Below are 22194 nucleotides of genomic sequence, written 5' to 3'. Positions count from 1 at the left end.
ATTAGTTTTTATATCATAATATCAATATTTATTAAAAGAATTAAATTGTTTTTTAATGTTAACATATCTAAGATTTATATTATTATATTCATAATGAGTAATGTAGTTATATCTCGGTAATAGTATCATGTACTTAAATATTAATTTTTTGTTAAAAATACTCATTTTATTTATAGATTTATGTTCTTAATAGCAAATTTTTTTATAAAAATATGTTATACTTTATATTTTATAAGGATACTATATCTTTCAAATAATTAATTACCTATAATTTATTTTCTAAAATATTAAAATTTTTGAAACAATTAAGTTTAATTAATAAGACGTGTAATAATTTGTAACTAAATACGCTATAAATTATTATTATTTTATACTTTCCTAACGTGTCACTTATACTGTCATATTTCTTTTATGCAAGTATGTATTATATTAATAATAAAGTGGTGGCAAAAAACTTTATAATCACATATATCGATAAATTTTTCGAAAAGCTAACTCTGATAACTTTATGTGAATTATTTTCGTGGAGGGCAAAAAAATTTTAAAATTCAGTCCCCGGCCCCATATTAAAATTTTGAGAAAATTTTACTTTTTTTTTTGTGAAATGTTAAAATGATATAATTTTTTTCTTTATTTATAAAATGTACATTTATCTCCTATATAATTTTTAAATAATCTTTTCTCTAGCCTATTTTAGGTTCTTGATGTTAAATAATGCTAATTTTATCCATTTTTCTCAAAAGAATAACTTTTTTTTTACAAAAATATCCTTTACTAAAAATTTTATTTTCTGTCATTGAATTTTGCTTTTCAAAATACATTTTAGTAAATTACCTTTTAACGATTAAATTGTATTTGCATGAAAATATTATTTAAAAAATTCGAGAGTAAAATTATTTTTTTAAGATCTCGTTGAATAATTTTTTAACTATTAAGTTATTACGTTAATTCTTTTTGTTAAAAAATCTTTTAAAAATTTTCTATGAATTTTTTGATACCAAAATATACTATTTTAATACTAAAAATTGTGTTACTAGAAATTTTTTTCAATATAGATATATTTTCATTGTTGTGCATATTAGTAATGGTAACATTTTTTAGGGTAAAGTACTAAATTGGTCCTCTATGTTTGGGCGTAATTCTGTTTTAGTCCTTAAGGTTTAAAGTGTTCTATTTGAATCTAAAAAAGTTTCATTTAGCATCAATTTAGTCCCACAGTGAGGTCAAAGTTAAATAATTAACGGAATATCCCACATAACAACAGTACAAGAACAATTAATTTGGAGAACAAGTACAAGCTACAGAGGCACAAAATCAACCATTGATGCATCAATACATTTATTTATCATTCTCTTTAGTTTTATAGAAAATATTTTATTTATATTGTAAGAAAAATAATAAATAAATGTATTGATGTATCCATGGTTGATTTTGTGCCTCTGGAGTCTGTATTGTTCTCCAAATTATCGATTTTGTTCTTGTACTGTTGTTATGTAGGACATTCTGTTAATTATTTAACTTTGACCTTACTGTGGGACTAAATTGATCTAAATGAAACTTTTTTGGATTCAAATATAACACTTTAAACCTTAAGAACCAAAACAGAATTACGCCCAAACATAAGAGACTAATTTAGTACTTAACCTTTTTTTTTATTTAATGTAAGAAGAATATACATTAATATCGCAAAACTAATAGTAACATATAAAAAAAACGTTAACAAAAATTGTGGAAAAATAATAATTTATTAATTATAAAAATTATTGAAGGATACTGTGAAAACTCTGTTCGGTTGCAGAGTGTGGTGGTGAGGCAGAGGAGTTACTCCACGCAAGAGAGGGAGACTCAGAAAATGTGAAATAGCAAAGAGAGACAAAAGGTGTGATTTCATTATTGTAAACTGATATATATACACTCAATGTGAGCCACACATTTGATAACTGCCTGAATAAATTCCTTACTCTACTCTAACTAATACTGATGTTAATTTACTAAGTGGGACAGCTTGTTATACATGCTGTTAAACTATTAATCTACTCTACTATAATCTGGCTACATCCCCCCACAAGTTGGGAGTGTGAAAATTGATCAGACCCAACTTGACTTCACAAGATAAGAAAGGATTGGGTGCTAGAGGCTTAGTCAAGATATCAGCAACCTGATTTGCTGATGAAACAGGGAGCAGCTTCAAAATGCCTTCTTGGACCTTCTCTCTCACGGTGTGGCAGTCAATCTCGATATGTTTTGTTCGTTCGTGAAACACAGGATTGGCTGCGATATGTAGTGCAGACTGGTTGTCGCAGTACAAGGTAATTGGCTTCGGAGGTGTTGCGTGGAAATCTCGAAGAAGGAAAGAAAGCCAGGTACCTTCACATGTGGCGAGCGCCATTGCTCGATACTCCGCTTCAGCAGAGGAGCGCGCAATAGTTTGTTGTTTCTTGCATCTCCATGACACCAGGGACTTGCCAAGGAAAAAACAAAATCCAGACACAGACCGGCGAGTATCGGGACAAGCTGCCCAATCGGAGTCAGAGAATGCTGTCAAGTTGAGGTTGTCTGAAGTTGAGAATAGAACACCTTTGGCTGGAGCACCTTTGAGATACCTCAGGACATGGAGTGCTGCCTTGAAGTGGGTATCAGTTGCACAGTCCAGGTATTGACTTAGCTTACTTACCGCAAAACATATGACCGGGCGAGTATTTGTCAGATAGATCAGCCGCCCAATCAGTCTTCTGTATGCAGAAACATCCTGCAATTGATTCCCTAATGACTTTGACAATTTTGTGGTATAATCCATAGGTGTGGTGACTGGTTTTGCATCTTGTAGTCCAAATTCCTCAAGGAGGTCCAATGTGTATTTTCTTTGATACATTGCTATGCCTCTATGGCTTCTAGCGAATTCGAGCCCCAAGAAGAATTTTAATTCCCCAAGATCCTTGATTTTAAACTTGTCATCAAGCAAGTGTTTCACTCTCTCAATCTCTCTAAGATCATTCCCGCCTAAAACCAAGTCATCCACGTAGACAAGGATGCAAGTGAATGATGCAGCGGTGGACTTAGTAAACAAACAACTATCGGCCTTGGACTGAAAGTACCCAAACTGAATGAGCACGCAACATAATTTCTGGTGCCATTGGCGGCTGGCTTGTTTGAGGCCGTACAAAGAGCGTTGTAGTTTGCAGACAGAACCAAGTGGGGCTTGAAGACCTAAGGGTGGCTTCATGTACACTTCTTCGGGCAAGTCACCATGTAAGAATGCGGTATTGACATCGAGCTGATGCACAAACCAGTTTTTAGTCGAAGCAATGGTGAGCAAGACTCTCAAAGTAGTTAGTTTAATCACAGGACTAAACGTATCGAAAAAATCAAACCCAGCAGTTTGGGTGAATCCCTTTGCCACCAATCTGGCTTTATGTCGCTCAACTTCACCATTGGACTTAAACTTGGTCTTAAAGACCCACTTACAACCGATCGCCTTCTTTCCTTTGGGTAGAGGAGTCAGTGTCCATGTCTTGTTTTCTTCAAGAGCATTGAGTTCATCTCTAATTGCCTTCTTCCAACAACTATGGGTGATTGCCTCCTCATAACTTCGTGGTTCAATGTTAGCAGATAAAGCAGTCGAGAAGGCCCTGTGACCTGCTGAAAGGGAATTCAAGCACACATAATTGGAGAGAGGATATTTTTTGTGGTATTGACTGGAGGACTGTTGATCAGTGGTGGTGAATCGCATACAATGGTAGTCTTGAAGATAGGCAGGTTTGTGTTTAAGTCGAGTGGATCGACGCACCTCTGGCTGCACATCAGGCAACGCTGAATGCTGCATAGGTGAGTGTGATGTATCTAAATTGCGACTGTGTGCAGAATCTTGTGAATGTAAATGTGGTGAAAAATGTGAATTAGTGGTAGGTGATGATGCATGAGGAATGAGTTGAGGTGCTGCCATTGGTGTGTGAGTGGAAGCAAAATCCGGGGACGGATTAGGGGGCGAATATAGAGCTGCTGGCAGCACCATATCATCCAGCCGTTGTGTATTAGTGCAGGGATGCGAAGGGGGATCATGGTAGAGAAAAGGATCATCATGTTCATGTGACTGATAGTTAGTAGTCGTTTTTAAAGAAATGGGATCAGCGGTATTTTTGAAAGGGAAGAACTGTTCATAAAACTTCACATTCCTTGAGATTATTATTTCTCGGGTTTTTGTGTCTAGCAGAACATATCCTTTGGTTCCTGACTTAAATCCTAAGAAAACACATTTTCTAGCTCTAGCGTCAAGCTTTCTTCTATGAGAAACCAAAGTTGATGCATAAACCAAACAACCAAATACCTTGAGGTGTTTAATATCCGGTAAGGTATTATATAAGATCTGATAGGGACTACAAGGTGCTATCTTAATGTGAGGTGTTCTATTTAAAATGTGGACGGCATGAGCCACGGCATAGTGCCAAAAACAAAGTGGTAAGTTTGAATTAAAGATGAGTGTCCTGGCTACGTTCAAGATTTCTTGATGTCGCCTTTCTACCACCCCATTCTGTTGTGGAGTTTCCACACAGCTGGTTTGGTGTAGAATACCCTTGGTTTGGTAGAATGAGGGCATCAAAAATTCTTGACCGTTATCAGATCGAATGCATTTAATGACTTTATTGTGTTGAGTTTCAACAAGTTTGACGAAATTTTCAATCAATTTTCTGATTTCAGATTTGTTTTTCAAAAAAAATAGCCAAGTAAATTTACTTTTGTCTTCAACCACTGTGAGGAAATATTTGTGGCCTGAAATAGATGGTATAGCTATAGGTCCCCAAATGTCCATGTGCACTAGATCAAAAACATTTTCAGATTTGGTGTGACTTTCATTAAATGGCAAGCGTTTTTGCTTTGCATAGTGGCATGGAGAACATGGTACATCACTATTATGATATGTAATGAATGGATATGCAACTTTCATTTGTTGTATCTTATTACATGAGATATGTCCTAAACGATGATGCCAAAGTGTTGCATCATCTAATGTATGAATGATATTGTGTGTGTGTATAGGAGTCACAGATTTAGCTACATCACCCTTTATTGTATGCATCAGTTCCGGTGCTGCTGCCAAAACAGGTTTGATCCGCATTGTATACAATCCCCCCTTTTGATCAGCAGCTCCAATCGTCTTCAAGGTAAGTCGCTCCTGAATCTCACAATCATGTGCATTGAACAAAAAGGAACAAGAAAGTGCATCAGCTGCTTTTGAAATTGAAATGAGATTATACTTGAAAGTAGGGATATATAAGACGTCAGTCAAGTAGAAGCTTGCTGAAAAGAAAATTGTCCCACAAATGGTTGTGACAACTTTAGAACCATTTGGCATTATGACTTGAACCGGTTTTATTGTTTTAACAGATTGAAAGAAATTGAGTGAGAATGACACATGAGCACTAGCTCCTGTATCCAAAATCCAGTCATGACAATTTAAAATATGGCTGGAAATTGATAAAAGATAGAAGGTACCTGCGGATGGTGCATGTACAGATGCCAAATTCCCATTATTTAGGGGGTCACTACATTGTTGTTGGAACAAGGCAAATAGGGCTTCCTTTTGCTTATCCGAAAACAACCCATCAAGACTGACTCTTTCATCCTTCTGGATTAAAGGTTCAATGCTGCTCTCTTCATTACACGCAGCAGTTATGGAATTTACTGAATTCATGGCACTTGGGCCATCAGTATTCCCTTTGAATTGATTCCTTTGCATGTGTGGTGGGAATCCATGCTTGTAATAACAGGTGTCTACTAGGTGACCATTCTTGCCACAGTGAGAGCACAATTTTGGTGTTCCTCGGCCATGTCCTTTACCTCTGCCCCCACGGCCCCTACTTCTTCCTCTAATTGAACTACTTCCATTGTTCTGATAAGTTCCAAATGCATTCGTATTGACAGCATTTGCCATTATTCTTGCTTCAGGATCCATTGAGTGCATCAATTGTCTCTCTTGCTGTAAAAGCGAGGAGAAGGCTGCTGCTACAGTTGGTAAGGGTGTTACAAGCATGAGTTGGGAACGTACATTCGCGTATTGATCATTCAATCCTCGAAGGAACCTAATTACATGGGACTGCTCTCTGTACTCTTTAATCATTTCTAGATTCTTTCCACATTCACAGTTATGAAGGCAAGAACACATTGCAATAGGTCTAAACTCATCTAATTCCTCCCAAATACTCTTCAACTTAGTATAGTAAGAAGTGATGGTGAGTTCACCTTGTCTCAACGAAAACAATTCTTCTTCCAGATCTGCTATTCTGAACAAGTCCCCTTGATCGAATCTGTGCTTCAAGTCCATCCATAGCTCGTAAGCGTTGTTGCACCATAAGACGCTCTGGAGAATTTCTGGACTGAGAGATCTGTGTAGCCATGACAGAACAAATGTGTTACAGCGATCCCAGGCTCCGAAGGAAGGGTCGTCCCTCTCTGGCTTCACTAGGGTTCCGTCGATAAATCGGAGTTTGTTCTTCGCATTGAGTGAAAGTGTCGCTGACCTTGACCACGAATGGTAGTTCGAGGTGGTTAATGGAGCATCGGTGAGTGAAATTCCAGGAGTTTCGCTAGGGTGCAAATAGAAGTGACTAGACGAATCTTGCAGCAAATTCGTGTTGGATCTTGACGCTTGTGCTTGAAACGCGTTGAATTGGGCCATCATGCGTGCGAATTTCTGCATATCGCTCGCCGAGAATGCTTGGTTCTCCGAATTCGCCTCTCCGTCATGCACGTTCGATTCCATTGATGATCGAATCGTGTAAGCACTACTTCACACGAATCTCCTCAAAGATGTGATCTTGCGCAGGGTGGTTACACTCTTTTTGCAACTCCACGCTCACCGCACCATGTGAAAACTCTGTTCGGTTGCAGAGTGTGGTGGTGAGGCAGAGGAGTTACTCCACGCAAGAGAGGGAGACTCAGAAAATGTGAAATAGCAAAGAGAGACAAAAGGTGTGATTTCATTATTGTAAACTGATATATATACACTCAATGTGAGCCACACATTTGATAACTGCCTGAATAAATTCCTTACTCTACTCTAACTAATACTGATGTTAATTTACTAAGTGGGACAGCTTGTTATACATGCTGTTAAACTATTAATCTACTCTACTATAATCTGGCTACAGATACTTTGAAAAAAAATTAATTTAATGATTAAATAACATTTGTAACTATTGATTCCTTAATATGTTTATGCCCGTAAAATAATTCGTTATAATTATTTTTAGGATTACTCAGACGGGATTCTATTTTTAATAGTTACCTATGTCAGTTATGTATTTACAATTAATAGGGTTTCCTTCAATGTTAGGAGACTAGTGAAGCTAAGACCCAACTGCTAGCTTTCCTACATTTTTTTTCTGAACCCCCCAACATGGCCCACGTTGTAAGCCTCCAATCAACGGAATGCAGGATTCTCAAAACCCCGTTCCATCTCACCCAACGAAGCCGGCTCATTTGCCCATGCCATCAGCGCCCTCAACTTCTTCAGAGCCAGCTGCTTCCTGATCATGAGAACAACACGTGTCAAATGCTGAAATAAAATGATTGTAGATCTGTATATCTGTACAGAATAACATCTATACACTAGTGCGACCCCATAAAATACGTTACAATAAAAAACAGTAAACATGGAATTTGAATAAGGTCATAGTTGTCTTAAATGCTTGAGGAAAAAAAATGTGATACATTTTTTATCACGTTTTTTCGACTAATCACAAAACAATTATGACTTCAACTCAAAAAACCGTGACTATTAAACCAGGGTTAAATTAGACTGATTGTCATATATATATATATATATATATATATATATATATATATATATATATATATATATATATATATATATATATATATAACAGTTTTTATTAATTACTAGTTATAGCGCCGATTTTTTAGTATCAAACAAAAATAAATATTATAACGTAACCCATTATTTCTATTTTATGAATATTTAATCAATTAAATCAAAGTTGTTACAATCCATTGTTGCCATCAAATGATAAATTTCCCGAACCATGTTCGTCGGAGAAATGACCCATGAAAAGAGCTACAACCTACTGACGCATCCAATGAATATACACCAAATTAACATTTGTGGGAAGATAACATTGTAAATTGTGAAGAATATAAATAAACAGCGTATACAAAATCAGCAAGATATAAGGCATCTTTAATAATTAAGCTAAATATCAGTATATTAGACCATATCATGCATCGTGTATGATAATCTTTAATAATTTATTTGTTTGAAAAGAGTATCTTTATCGTTCATATATCATTATCAAACCAGAAAAAGTAAAACTTATGGATTTATTTATTTATTTATTTTTTTTGCATTCGGACCCTATAAACCATCTAATAAGATTCAGCTAGCTTTCACCACATTATTAAAAAAAAAAAAGAAGGGGGGGGGGCAGCTTTTAAGAGTTTATTGGATGTATTCATCATGTTTGGCATTTTCGGTCACAACAAATACACAATTATATTAAATCACGGCAACCAATTGAAAGATATTTAAAAATAAATTGATCTATGATAAAAATAAATAAATAAATAAAGGACCTTTCTTATGTGTTTTAGGACAACACACACAATGAAAATACTTCATAAAAAATTTCATTATTATACCCTCTAAAATAAAAATGCACCTTGCCAAGAGAGCGCAACAGCAAAAGAACCCTCTTATGGGTTGAACACTTAAATAAGAAAGATTTGGAAGAGTGAAGTAAAAACTCCGCAGATGAACTAGCCACTATATATAGAAAGAGAATGAAGTTACTAAAAGATAAAACGGAGTGATTACGCTTTGTTTACATTGGTGAATTTAGATTCTTATCCATTAGATAAGTTAGAGCATTAACACTAATTTGGTGGAGGTTACAATACTCCTGTATTATTTGGAGTTTTAAAACTCCTCTCCATTATTAATATTATAATATACGTTAGTACAATATTTTAGAGAATATTCTATTAATGAAGCTTTTAATGTATATAGATAAAATCATTAAGCAATTAATACATTTTTTTTAAAACTACAAACACATTAATTATAATCTCTAAAATATATTTTCAATAAAATAATAATTATAATTATTATTGAGTTTTTGTTTTTATGACTTACTATTAAAAATTTAACATGTTCTATTGGTATATAGATTATTAAAATTATTAAATTCGTTTGTAAATTTTAATTAATTAATAATTTTAATTATTTACTTGATATTATAATATATTTATAATGATCTGACATTTCATGCTTAGTATGTGGATTCATCAGTGTTGTATGTAACATTCTTTACTGGTTATTATTAGTTATTCCTCGTTGCAAACTTGGCTGCCAAATTTAAACGCTACTTCGCTTCATCATCTGGCTGCTGCATGCCTAAGCTTGTTTGCTTATTCTATTTTTCATTCTGTTTTCTTTTTTTTTCATTCTTCCTAAAAAAATTGATTTTCTTAATCTTGAATCTAGTTTTTTGTTTAAATAAAATTTTGATTTGCATAGCTTTATTTAAGCAAAACAATATGTGCATACTTTATATTTTGATATTCTCTAAATATACTCATAATTGTATAATTACGGCTAAAGTTTAATATATTATTAGTAATTATTTTTATTACTGTTAAAGATAAAACAAATAGCTACTAAAAGCAATTTTCTTTAATAGTAAATAACTCTATTAAACGAAGTTGTCAAGATAATTGTAAAATAATTTTTATCTTTAAATTTATATATTTAAAAATATTGTAATTGTATCTATTTTCAATCCATTAACCCTTACTCCTAAATCAATTTTTTATTCTAAAAATTAAAATAACCAAAAAAAATCCTTTGTCTATTTAATTTTTTACTCATTTTTCCGATCTCTTATATGAGACTATATCTTAGAAGGTGAATTATATGGTAAAGATATAAGTTTATAGATTCTAACTTTTATGGGATGAAAGAGAGATTGAGAAAACTAGGACTCATTTTAAACAACAATAAAATAATAAAAAATAACTATAAAAGAAATTTATACTCTCTCTATACAACTTTAATTTTTATAGTAGAGTGCCCCATATTGAAAATATAGAAGACTTTTTTGAAAAACAGTTATACTACATATACAAGTCTTTTTGCCTTACAAGTCTTACAAGTTGGGCCAAACCCAACAGAAGCTACGCTCACCACAAAAGCGTGTTAACACGCGCATCACGTTTCCAAAGCGCTCCTTCACCATTATGAACGACTCTTCTTCTTCTTCCTCGATGAAAACCGCAACTATCATTTTTTCTTCACGTTTCTCCTCCTCCTCCTATTCTTCCTTCTTCTTCTCCTTCTTCTTTGTGTTTTATCTTCATCGTCGTGTTTCTCCTCCTTCTTCTTTTGATTTTGCAACATTATGTATTTTTTTCTTCTTTGTTTGATTTTTTCTTCCCAAAAAGAATTATGAGAATATAAAATAAGAAGATGAAAAAGAAGAAGCAGCAGAAGATGAGGAGGACGAAGAGGAAGAGTTCTGAATTATGCAGAATTTATCAGAATAAAAATACACCTAAATATCTTCGTTTTACACCCAAATTTGCTGCAAATACAGAAAAAAAAGTTTCCTTTAATGCTGTATTTTTTCTTCTGAATTGAACCACACCTCAGCCACTTGATTGGATTCAAAAACAATAATCAATTTCATTCATTCTGGTTCAATTGACAATCTGAACTTGAATTATTCATTATATTTAACAACGACATAACTGATGATGGAGGAGAAAGAGAAAAAGAAAGGAAGAGAAGAAAATCCAATAATGAAAAAAGAAGGAGGAAGAGGTGGTGTTGATGACGACGATAACGAAAAAGAAGAAGAAGAACGTGCGTGCGTTGATTGAAAAATCTGTTAAAGAGGAGTGTGAAACATACGTGCCATAAGAGGCACGTTTTAGGGTAAATGAATTTCAGGACTTGTAAAACTTGTATAGCAAAAAGACTTGTATGTCGAGATTAATTCTTTGAAAAATTGGCCAATAAGCTTGTTAAGAAGAGTCTTTAATTTCGAGTCATCATGACACTCTAAGATTTGTCATTTGTGGCGCTTAGTTAAACTTAAATAATAAACTTGTATGCGTCAATTATTCCTTTCCTAACGTTAGTAGTGAGGAGCAGAACCAGATCGGCAGCATAGTTTCTAATATCTAGATTAAGAAAGTAATTTTTAATATGAAAAATTTTAAAGCACCAGAAAAAGATGGCATCCAAGATGTTTTTTTAATCAAAGTAAATGAGATTGTGTAGGAATAGATTTGTGCTCCTTGGTGCAACATATTTTTGTGGATCCTAAGAAAGTTGGGGGGATTAATAAAACTCTTATCACCTTTATTTCTAAATCTGACCCGATTATCAGCCTAGTCAAATGCGCTCTATCAGTTTTTATAATATTACTTATAAAGTGGTTACCAAGATCATTGCGCGATGGAAAAGGAGGAGGTGCTGCCTCTACCGCCATCAAGTTGCCGCCGCCACCGAAAAATCCAGAGAGAGAGACTACGACAAAGGAGAAGGAGAATGCGACGGAGCTCGTCCCTCTCGCCGCTGCTGCCGTTATTGTGGAAGGAGGCCACCGTCGAGCTATGTGGCGCTGTTGTCGCCTGAAAAACCACCGTTGCAGCCTTTGCTAGCTTGCCCTAGCTCTATCCTTTATTCTTCTTTCACATGCGTGCGTGCGTGCGTGCGTGTGTGCTTAAACTTCATCCCGTTTCTAACTAGGATTTCAACTTGGTGTAGTTCTTAAAAGGCAACTAAGTTTACCATTTGATCTAGGCCTCAACTGCTTGCTTTGTGTCATCTATTTGTGCCAAAGCGTTTCTATGGGCCAAAGAGATAAACTTCATCTTATATTGTTATATTTTAATTCCTATGTTTTAGATATAGCGGCAGATGGCCTTTGAATTGCTGATAAAATGTTTGATTTAGCTACACCACCCAAACAGTTGTTGAAACCGCCGCAATCAAAGCATTCAGCGGCAGTTAAAAAACAACCACTAAAGGGCAGCCAGTGGTGAGTAATAGCATTTGATTGATTATTACTTGGCACTTGTAACCAAGATCACTTTGACTAGTCTTATATAATCTTATATAGTTTGTTTTTCCCTTCTAGTTTGTTTTTCCCTTCTCCATCCTAAGGGAATGGATCCTCTCCATTTTTTTAACACTTAAGAGAATAAAGTGTGATCTCTCACCTTTAATTCTATAAGTGGGACCAAAATTAAATAGGAGAGAGAAAACAATGAAGGATGAGATCCTACACTGCACAGTTGTAAAAACCGGACCGGACCGGCCGGTTCGACCGGAAAACCGGTGAACCGGACTCTATACCGGTCCGGTTTAGTGTTTGAACCGCACAAGGAATTGAACCGGTCAAACTCGGTGTGAACCGGTACGAACCGGTCAAAACCGGTGCGAACCGGTGAGGTGGTCTGACCGAACCGTTTGGAAGAAAATATTTCCAAAATGCTTGAGGTAGGGTTCGAACCCTTGTCCTCAAGAAAACCAAAATGGTCCACAACCACCAGACCATTATGTTTTCTATTAAAACATATGCAAATTATAATACATATAGATATCTTCTATCAAATAGTTTACTTTTATTTAATTTATTTTAATTTTAATTATAAATTCACTCCTTCTTAAATTAATTATATTTTTATTTAACAATAATGATAAACTCACTTATTTTTTTATAATTATATAATATCTATTAATATTATTTTTTAATAAATACTTGTAGTATATAATAGTATAAAAGATATAAACTAATTAATAAATTATTAAAATTTAAAAATAATAGTTATTTTAATATAAAAACAAAATAAAAATATTTATGATAGAGTAAAAATAATAAAATATTTATTGTTCATGTTCCATATTGTTTTAAAATAACTTGATATTTTAAAATGTTAGTAAAAATATGTATTTTAAATTTTAATTTTAAACTTTTAACTATTTTTTATTTTTTATTTACATAGGACCGAGTCAACCGGTTCAACCAGTAACCCAGCGGTTGAACCAGTAACCCAGTGACCCAGTGACCTGACCGGTTCGATCACCGAGTCGGTTCTGACAACTATGCTACACTGAACACCATCCAATTTTTTTTTCCACTGGAGAAGATCTACTCCCTCCATCCTAATACAAATATCTATTGAATATTTGAATGTACGTTGCTTCTTGCAGAATTTATTTTCGCATCAAAGTTATGTTTTCTACTTTTCTTATTCATTTTTCTATGTCTCCAGGGAATTGAGTATGCATTTTAAATCCTTCAAATGGTTGAGCTTTTGTGTTTTTATTTCTCAATCTTAATACAATCTTTATTATTTCTTTAGTGTGCAAAACAATTACATAATGTAAAGAACACTACTTAGGAATATATATTATTATGTTATGTTGCTGTTATTTTGTTGAAACATTTTGATATATTTTTTTTACCTAGTACTAAAGAGACTTTAACTTACTATTACACAACGTATGACAATACAATATATATATAAAATAAACATAAACAAAAATTATTAACAACATATGAAAAAGGAAAAGGGAAAAATGGCAAACTTTCTAATGCAACAATGTAACGGTAGAAAAAAACACAAATAGCTAGTGTGACTACAAAATTTCTATTTATTTATGGGACTTTTTTTATGGAGGTTTTTTAAAAACTCCTCAACACATTTTATTTATGGCAATTTAAAAAACCTCCATTAATTAAAATTCAAAATTACTAATGGAAAGTATATCGTGTGAAAATGGAATTTGAGCGTGGTTGCTTGATTTTCATTTTGTTCCATGCTCATTTTCTCTTTTTTCCCAAATGAGAGGCGCTGAGTTAGCTGAGAGAGAGGGATGAAACCCTAAGTTTTCTACTGCCATTTTTGCCACCATTCTCACTGCCGTTTTCGCTGCCGGCACCGTTATCACTGTCGTGTCCGTTGCAGTAGAGAGCTTCTGGATCGAGCCACCTCTTCTATTAACGCATCTGTTCTCTCTATACTGTCGTTGCTACCACTGTTGCCACCGCAGTTTTCGCCACCGTTGCCGCCATAGTTTTTGCCGTCGATGCCACCGTAGTTGTTGTGGTACAACGCATTTTCAGATCTGTTCACTTCGGACTTCTTCTTCAACGACGCTTTCTCTCACTCCAATTTCTCCTTTGAATTGCTGCTGGTACTTCTTTTTCTTCTTCTTCCCTGTTAATTTTCTGATATTACTCCTTTGAATGACATGTTGTTTATTATATTTCAGGATTGCGGTGTTCGAACAAACAGGAATTGGAAAGAATGCCAGCCACATATGTTTCTTCAATTTCAATTATTTCTCGATGATTTGATTCTTTTTCAGGAGGCTTTTTTTTTTCTACAACGAAGATCATTGTTATTCTGTTTGAATGTTACTTAATTTTATTTTCTTTGCTAAAGTATCAATGCAATTATCTTATTGACTCAATGCAATGATCCTTTTGGAGCAGTCAGTAATTCGGCTCTATCAGACTACTACTTTTAAGCAAGTGAAGCTTTGATTTTTTGATACACACTGTGACATGAACCTTTCCAAGGTATTTGGACATAAATGTGTCTAGATACATTGATTTTTCGATGTACCAGAAAAGTAAGAGTGCTAATTGGAATGGAGGGAGTAGTTTTTCTCTTGATCTCATTATGTTTATTGACCAGTACTCCTATTCATGCAGCTTAATGCAATAGAAAATGGTCCCTATGATTATACCAGAAGTGGAAATCCCACTCGAGATGCTTTAGAAAGGTTCACTGTGTCCTGTTAGTTGTGTTTGTTTACCATTGCAACTGCCAATATTGTGGCATTAATGTTTTCTTTTCCCACCATGTTTTACCTTGCATGATGTGTTCTCAGTTTGTTGGTGAAACTTGATAAGGCGGATAGAGCCCTATGCTTCATCAGTGGAATGGCTGCTCTGAGTGCTGTTTCTCATCTTGTTCAAGCTGGTGCCTTTTCTTTCTTCATTGTGCTATAATATGGTTTTTCTTCATTTTTAGTTGTGAAATTTAGATTAGATTCATCACTGAGAATTTAAGAATATGAGTAATTTCATGCTTTGGAGTCTCTGCATGCATTCACTCATGCAGTGCCGTGTCATCACTATTGGTATTTTCCCTAGATTATTCATTTGTTGGATTCATTTTTAAAACTTACCGATTAATACACTATAGGACTAAAAGCCATGAATTCTCAAAGGACTGTTCTTTTTTCCCCTTTTTGATGCAAAAATTATATTTTTTGATATTTGGCGCTGATAGTATAATATAATGTAGGTGAGAAAATTGTTGCTGGAGATGATCTATATGGTGGAACAGACAGGTTGCTGTCCCGAGTAATTCCAAGAATGGCATTGTGGTCAAGTTAGTCTAACTTGTCAGTTATGCTTGTTCATTTTTTTTTCATAACCAATAATTAATTATGGCAACAAACCAATCAAGTTTGTTTGTTCCATGAAGTAAAAGACCAATTACTCTTTGGTGGTTTGATTCTTTTAGGCAAATTAAATGAAAAAGACCAATTACTGAATAAGCAATTAAAATAAAAGATTGATTCTTTTAGGCAGTCGAAAAGATTGGCAACTATTAATTTTTAACATTAATGATCTTGACATTCTACCCCTTAGTCACCGCGTTTAGTGAGTTAGAAGGATAGGAACATTTTCCCTCTTGTTAATGTCTTTTGCAATTATTAAAAGGCTGTAAGCCATTAGTATCATGCTTAGAACTAGAACTTCTGGATGCATAATTTAGATCACACATGATTTGATTTGTTGTTACTGAAATTTGATAATGGCAGACTTTGAATCATACTTGTATCATGAGTTGCAATGATTTCAAAACACCCTTTACAATTAGCCGTTTGCTGAGATTCAGTTCTTATTTTTTCCCTTCAATTTTTAGTAACTGCATTTGTTTTAATTGGATGTTTGTTAAAAGTGCTATTTTTGCTTTATCTTGACATCTGTCTTGTTTGGTTTCTCTGTGTAGCCAAATCACTGTTTTGGTTGTTACTTTTCTTGATTGTTCTTTTACTGCTCTGTTAAAACTTTTTCCGGTACTGTTTCCATTCCCACTTCTGATTCTAGCTTCTAAGTACCCTTTGTGTCTGTGTTTTTGTGTGTAATTGCTGTGTGGGTCATAATGTCAGTTGACAACTGTGAGCTGTGTCCCACCTAAGAAAGCAGCTTGTCGAATAGTAAGCCTGTTATTTGCTTGTCTATACTTAATGAGGATAGTGTAAGTTCATCTCTCTTGTGTAGGAGTGCTTGAGACTAACTTATATGGTTTGATTTACATGTCAGTGAGCAAATAGGTTTACAGATTTATTGTCATTTAAGGGGTGGAGACCAGCTATAACAGTGAAGCAAATTCTTGTTGGTATCCAGGATTTGCTTGACCAGCCAAATCCTGCTGATCCTGCTTAGACAGAGGAATATCATCTATTTATCCAGGTATCTAACCTAAGAAATTGGACATTTTTTTCTTTCTTATTATAAAAGGTCTCTTAACATTGTAGTATTGTCTTATTTTTGTAGGATGCTACAGAATATAAAAGAAGGGTCAGGCAGCAGGCAAAGCAATACCCACCAATAATTTAGTGATACAACAGCTCACCTTAGGAACTATTTTTGCATCGTAAATGCTCTAATACGCTATAGCTTAAAACTGTGCAGCGTCAACAGCAGCACCTGAAATAAACTCTGGTGATTGTCCTAATAATAATAATAATAATAATAATAATAATAATAATAATAATAATAATAATAATAATAATAATAATGATGATGATTCTTCTGCTTCTTCTGTTTATGTTATGTGATTATCAATAATACAATTATTAATTATTATTGTGATGGGTGGAATTGAATAAGTGCAGGTTGATAGGGAAAGTTGCTGCAGATCACAGTCACAAATGGATATACAAAGAGCCTAATGAACAAGAAATCAACTTCTAGTCAGCGTGGCATAATTCAGCTGATTCAGTTAATACTACTTATTAATTAATTCATTAATAATCTTACTCTTAATTACAACTTCATGATTGCATGCTTAATTATATTCTTAATTACAGCATCCTAGGACTTGGGAAGCACAGTTCCAATCTCGAATAAAGGTAGTATTATATATGATAATTATGATAAGAAAATAATAAACATTTATATTCATGTGTCTACATCATAGGATCTTTATTGTTTCTTGATGCATACCATAGCTCTCATTGCTGTAAGAGAAGGTGTTGTTCAATTGGGAGCAATTCACAAGGTTCTGTCTCTACTCTATATATATGATTTGAAATAATTAAGTGTGTAATTGTGGTTAATTAGTGATTAATGAATTAAGGTGATTGAGGACTTGAGCTATGTGGTTCTACTGAGGAAGAAATTCAGCTACACAGAAAGCAACATAAATTAACTTGATAATGTTAAAAGGTCTTTTAGGATTGGGACCTTCAGTGTAATTATATACTATTAATGTTAAAATTTTAGAGCTTAGTTTGTGTGTATACTTTAAATTTTTTTTTGTGTATTTGTTTTATGTAATTAGATGATATTGAAATATTAAAGTTGTTTTATTTTACTTTTTAAAGAAAAACAGTAATAGTTATGTAGCACAATACCATATGTAATTATGTTTGGAATTATTGACATTGAGAATTTTTTTTATATATAGAGTTGTTTTATATTGAGAAATTGTATTATAAAAGCTTTAGTTTTTAAATTTTGATATTAAAAAATAAATTTCTAATTTGAGAGTATGTAAATGAGATGAGATTTAATGAATGATTTGAAATTAAAAATAAATAAATAATTATAGGGTTTGTGGAGGTTTGAAAATCTCACAAACTAGTTAATTTTTGTTAAATTAAAAAGTTAATTTGTGAAGGTTTTAAACTGCCACAAAAGTGATTTAAAATTGCCACAAAAATTCAATACAAAACCCCCCACTAAACACATACAAAATCCCCACTGAATAGATTATGGAGGTTCCTAAAAATCCCCACAAAAGACCTCATGGCACCTCAAATTTTGGAGATTTTAGAAACCTCCACAAATAAAAAAAAAACTGCCACAAATAAAGAAAAATCTTGTAGTTTGTCACGTTTATAAATCATAACTATAGCCTTCAAATATGCTAAACACTTTCAAAATAATAAGTAAATAAATGCTTTTTAATTGTAACCATATAAGAAGCCTATAGTCATGATTAACAACTTTGATCACAGAATAGTCTAATGTACCAATTAATAAATATAACCATAGAAAAGTTTAGCGTGCTTCAAAAGGAGTTTAGAGCAAAGACTAATTACTTTTCAAGAAAAGAGCATGAAGAGGGATATGTTGTTACTTACAAGGTTATAGAAGAGATTGAGAATGGTGATAAGATGTTTGATGTTACTTACAAGGTGTCATTTGATTCTTCAACTTCCGATGTTTCTTGTCAATGCCATCTTTTTGAGTCAAAGAAAATCTTATGCCGCATACTCTTTCAGTCATGGTCTTGAAAGAGTGAAGAAATTGCCAAATAAATACATTCTTGATCGGTGGAAAAAAACTTTAAAGCGCAAGCACAGTAGCATCAAGTGTAGCCATGATCCAAGTCGTTTAGAGCCCGTAAAGAAACGTTATGATGATATGTGCAAGCAATTTTACGATATTGCTGAAGTAACCGCTGCATCCGAGGAGCTCATCGAGACCGTACATCGTATACTAGACTCGGTTTGGGTTATGTTGGTGGAACCAAAGGCCTCTTCAATGGATAATGTAGATAATCAAAATTCAAATGAGGTAGATGAAAATGCAAATGATTTAGAAATTCACAATCCCCAACAAGTATCACGAAAAGGTCGTAGGCGTAAGAAAAGGTTTCAATCTACTGTAGAAAAATTTGTTAAACAAGGAAGGAAGAAGTATAAAAAGAACGTGAAAGAGAGATCACAGGCAAGTTCAGTGCTTGATTAATTTTATTATTATTGCTAAAATGCTCTATTATCACTTCATTAATTGCTATTTTTTTAGCCACTTGTGGAGTTACCTTCAGAGTTGAGCATTACCTCTAACCAACCATATGGCTTTGTATCCTTGCTGAAGTCAATGCAACAAAGCCACCATTTGGAAGAATAATAGTTTTATTTTTTTTTTTTTGTAATAGATTTGTTATATGTTGCAATAGAACTCTTGCATTTTTGTCAGTTGTAATAATTTTTACATGTGATTAGTGAATTTACACTCAAACATTCTGAGTTATCTAAAATTCTGAGTTATTATTGGCTTAGGAACAAAATGATTCTGATCTCTATTCTCTAAGTCACAACAAATATTTAACTATACACTTCCAGCTATGGTGAATTTAACAAATAGTAACATCTAACAGGGCTTATTGAATATTACAAATGAAATCCACAACTTCTTACTCGAATTTTATTATAATCAAACTCAATAGTCAAATATAGCACAAACATTTATAATCAAACTCAGTAGTCAAGCACTGAACCTGAGTTTGCACCGAACCTGACTATAATCAAACTCAATAAACATTTATAATCAAACTCAGTAGTCAAATATAGCACCGAACGTGACTATAATCAAACTCAATAAACATCTATAATCAAACTCAGCAATCAAGCACTGAACCTGAATATAATAAAACTCAGTAGACATATATTAATCAAACAAAATTGCTAACATGACATTCAAATTCAGTAGTAAAAATTAAGTAAAAAATTTATACAATCAATTCTTTCCCCCTCGATTTGTCCTTAATTTTCCTCATACTTTTCTTTTTTAATATCCAATTATTCCTTCTAAAGTTCCCGTCCCAACATTTGCATATGGACTAACTTGGGAGGCTCCTAGTTTTCTTTGTCATGGTGCTTTTCTCTCCTTCGGGGTATCCAAAGCTTTCTTTTCATTTTTCTTTCTTTCCTTTTTATTGGCAATCTTTGTGAATTGATAACTCTTTGCTAGCTCCAAAATATTAGTTCGGCAATCATTTTGTAGGCATAGGAGCATTTGCATGATGATATTCTTCCTTAATTTATCACAATCATCCTGTTATTCAAATCAAATCATACATACTAAACAAATTCAGCAACCGAATTCAATAGTCAAATATATAATCAAATTCCGTAAATATGTATAATCAAACTCAAATTATAATCAAACTCAGTAAACATTTATAATCAAACACAGTAGTAAAATATAGCACTGAACTTGAGCATAATCAAACCTAGCAGTTAAATATAGCACTGAACCTGAATATAATCAAACTTTGTAAACATGTATAATCAAACTCATATTATAATCAAACTCTATAATCAAACATAGTAGTCAAATATAGCACTGAACTTGGGCATAATCAAACTCAGTAGTTAAATCCAGCAAGCAAATTCAACAAGCTAAATCCAATGAAATTTTACCAAACAATGCACATGTTTTAGAAAGAAACTTACATTAGTCCATTTTGGCATGACTTTGGATGGTTCTCACAAGTCCATCTATTTTATTACAAACAAGCCACAATAATGCAAATTTAGTTGTTTGGATATATCCAGATATTCAATTGTTTAAAATATGAATAAAGTCATAATTGTTTTAAATGCTTAAGAAAAAGAATGCAATACAATTTTTATCACGCTTTTCGACTAAGCACAAAACAATTATGGCTTAAACTCGAAAAATCCTCAGTATTAAACAAGGGTTAAACTAAACTGACATATAGAGAAAAGATATAAATAACAGTTTTCATTAGTTAATAGTTACAGTCACAAATTTTTGTATCAGACAAAAAAATATTATAATATATATCAAACAATGTTAATCTTATATAAAATAGTACTAATAGTGTTTTAAGGATAGAAATCCTTACCCATTATTTCTATTTTCTGAACATTTAATCAATTAAATCACAGTTGCTACAATCAATTGTGGCCATCGCGTTGCCATCAAATGATAGATATCCCCAATGCTATGTCCATCGGAGAAATGACCCATGAAAAGAGCTACAACCTACTCACGCATCCAATAGATATACACCAAATTAACATGTGTGGGAAGATAACATTGTAAATTGTGAAGAAAAAATAAACAGCGTATACAAAATCAATAGGATATATGGCATAAGAGTTCCGACAAAATATCAGTATTATGTTATTATCAGTATCAATAATATTAGACCATATCATGCATCATGATGATAATCTTTATTTGTTTAAACATTTTTTTTTTTACATATTCTGACCCTATAAACCATCTAATAAGATTCTGCTAACTTTCACCACATTATATCAGACTTACGAATGAAAAAGAAGGGGAAAAAAAAGAGGCCTTTAAGAGTTTATTGGATGTATTCATGCTTGGCATCTCTGGTCACAACAAATACACAATTAAATTAAATCACGGCAAACAATTAAAAGATATTTAAAAGCAAATTGATCTATGATTAAAAAAATAATAATGAAGGATCTTTCTTACGTGTTTTTGGACAACACACAGAACGAAAATACTTCATAAAAAATTTATTATTATACCCTCTAAAATAAAAAATGCACCTTACCAAGAGAGCGCAACAGCAAAACAACCCTCTTCTGGATTGAGCACTTAGGGACGAGAAAGGTGTAAAAATAAGAAGGATTTAGAAGAGTGAAGTGAGAACTCAACGAATGAACGAGCCACTATCTAAAACATCTAAAACAATATATAAAGGGGATACAGTAGTTTGGTATCCAATTCTTTTTTCCTATTTTACCCTTCTCTTTATAATCTAAAATTACGTCTTCAGTCACGTACTCTGAAAATTCTACATTAACCCACGACCACAAGAGAATAATGTAACTGCTTCATTTTTAATCGTCAGAAAAATTTAAAAAACTGCTCACTTTCAATCGTAAAGTAAGATTATAAAAACTGCTCCACTTGCAATGGTTTGTTGTTTTTTTCGTCTTCTTACCTTATGTTTTGATAGACAAAAAAAAATTTGAAAAAATTAATAAATCAACAATCATGGCAAAGTCGACCCACTTGGACAGAATATGCTACGCTAAGAAAACAGAATATGAGCCACAACAACACCTACCTAGGAGACGTGCAACTTTTCAGGAGATGATTCGAAAAAGAAAATAAGTTGTCATAT

General features: G+C 33.2%; 1 protein-coding gene and 2 long non-coding RNA genes across 25 annotated transcripts; 1 reads left to right on the top strand and 2 right to left on the bottom strand.

The window, feature by feature from the left end:
- Window positions 1-6956: 6956 nt before the first annotated feature.
- Window positions 6957-8751, bottom strand: LOC140181777 (uncharacterized). Its single transcript, XR_011877048.1, has 2 exons — window positions 8673-8751; window positions 6957-7523 (listed from the first exon to the last, which is right to left on the bottom strand). It is a non-coding gene; the product is annotated as an uncharacterized lncRNA (long non-coding RNA).
- A 5036-nt stretch (window positions 8752-13787) lies between these two features.
- Window positions 13788-17658, top strand: LOC112775607 (cystathionine beta-lyase, chloroplastic-like). 23 transcript variants are annotated; one of them, XM_072226841.1, is made up of 11 exons: window positions 13788-14218; window positions 14297-14606; window positions 14742-14812; window positions 14921-15012; window positions 15340-15426; window positions 16452-16517; window positions 16602-16769; window positions 16943-17048; window positions 17138-17179; window positions 17279-17328; window positions 17407-17658. In XM_072226841.1, exons 2-6 carry the CDS (start codon window positions 14592-14594, stop codon window positions 16460-16462), a joined length of 276 nt encoding a protein of 91 aa, XP_072082942.1. In that variant the 5' UTR covers window positions 13788-14218; window positions 14297-14591; the 3' UTR covers window positions 16463-16517; window positions 16602-16769; window positions 16943-17048; window positions 17138-17179; window positions 17279-17328; window positions 17407-17658. The 23 variants fall into 23 exon arrangements, with proteins under 23 accessions (XP_072082942.1, XP_072082943.1, XP_072082928.1 ...); XM_072226842.1 differs by having other exon boundaries at window positions 17248-17328; XM_072226827.1 differs by having other exon boundaries at window positions 16404-16517.
- Window positions 17659-19704: 2046 nt separating this feature from the next.
- LOC112776967 (uncharacterized) lies at window positions 19705-21739 on the bottom strand. Its single transcript, XR_003190237.3, has 4 exons — window positions 21619-21739; window positions 20932-21071; window positions 20516-20560; window positions 19705-20114 (listed from the first exon to the last, which is right to left on the bottom strand). It is a non-coding gene; the product is annotated as an uncharacterized lncRNA (long non-coding RNA).
- Between the last annotated feature and the right edge of the window lie 455 nt (window positions 21740-22194).

The sequence above is a fragment of the Arachis hypogaea genome, chromosome 19 (genome assembly GCF_003086295.3).
Source record: "Arachis hypogaea cultivar Tifrunner chromosome 19, arahy.Tifrunner.gnm2.J5K5, whole genome shotgun sequence".
In the NCBI taxonomy this organism is placed as follows: domain Eukaryota; kingdom Viridiplantae; phylum Streptophyta; class Magnoliopsida; order Fabales; family Fabaceae; genus Arachis; species Arachis hypogaea.
Note: the sequence above shows the minus strand (reverse complement) of the source record. Positions and strands in the feature narration are given on the sequence as shown.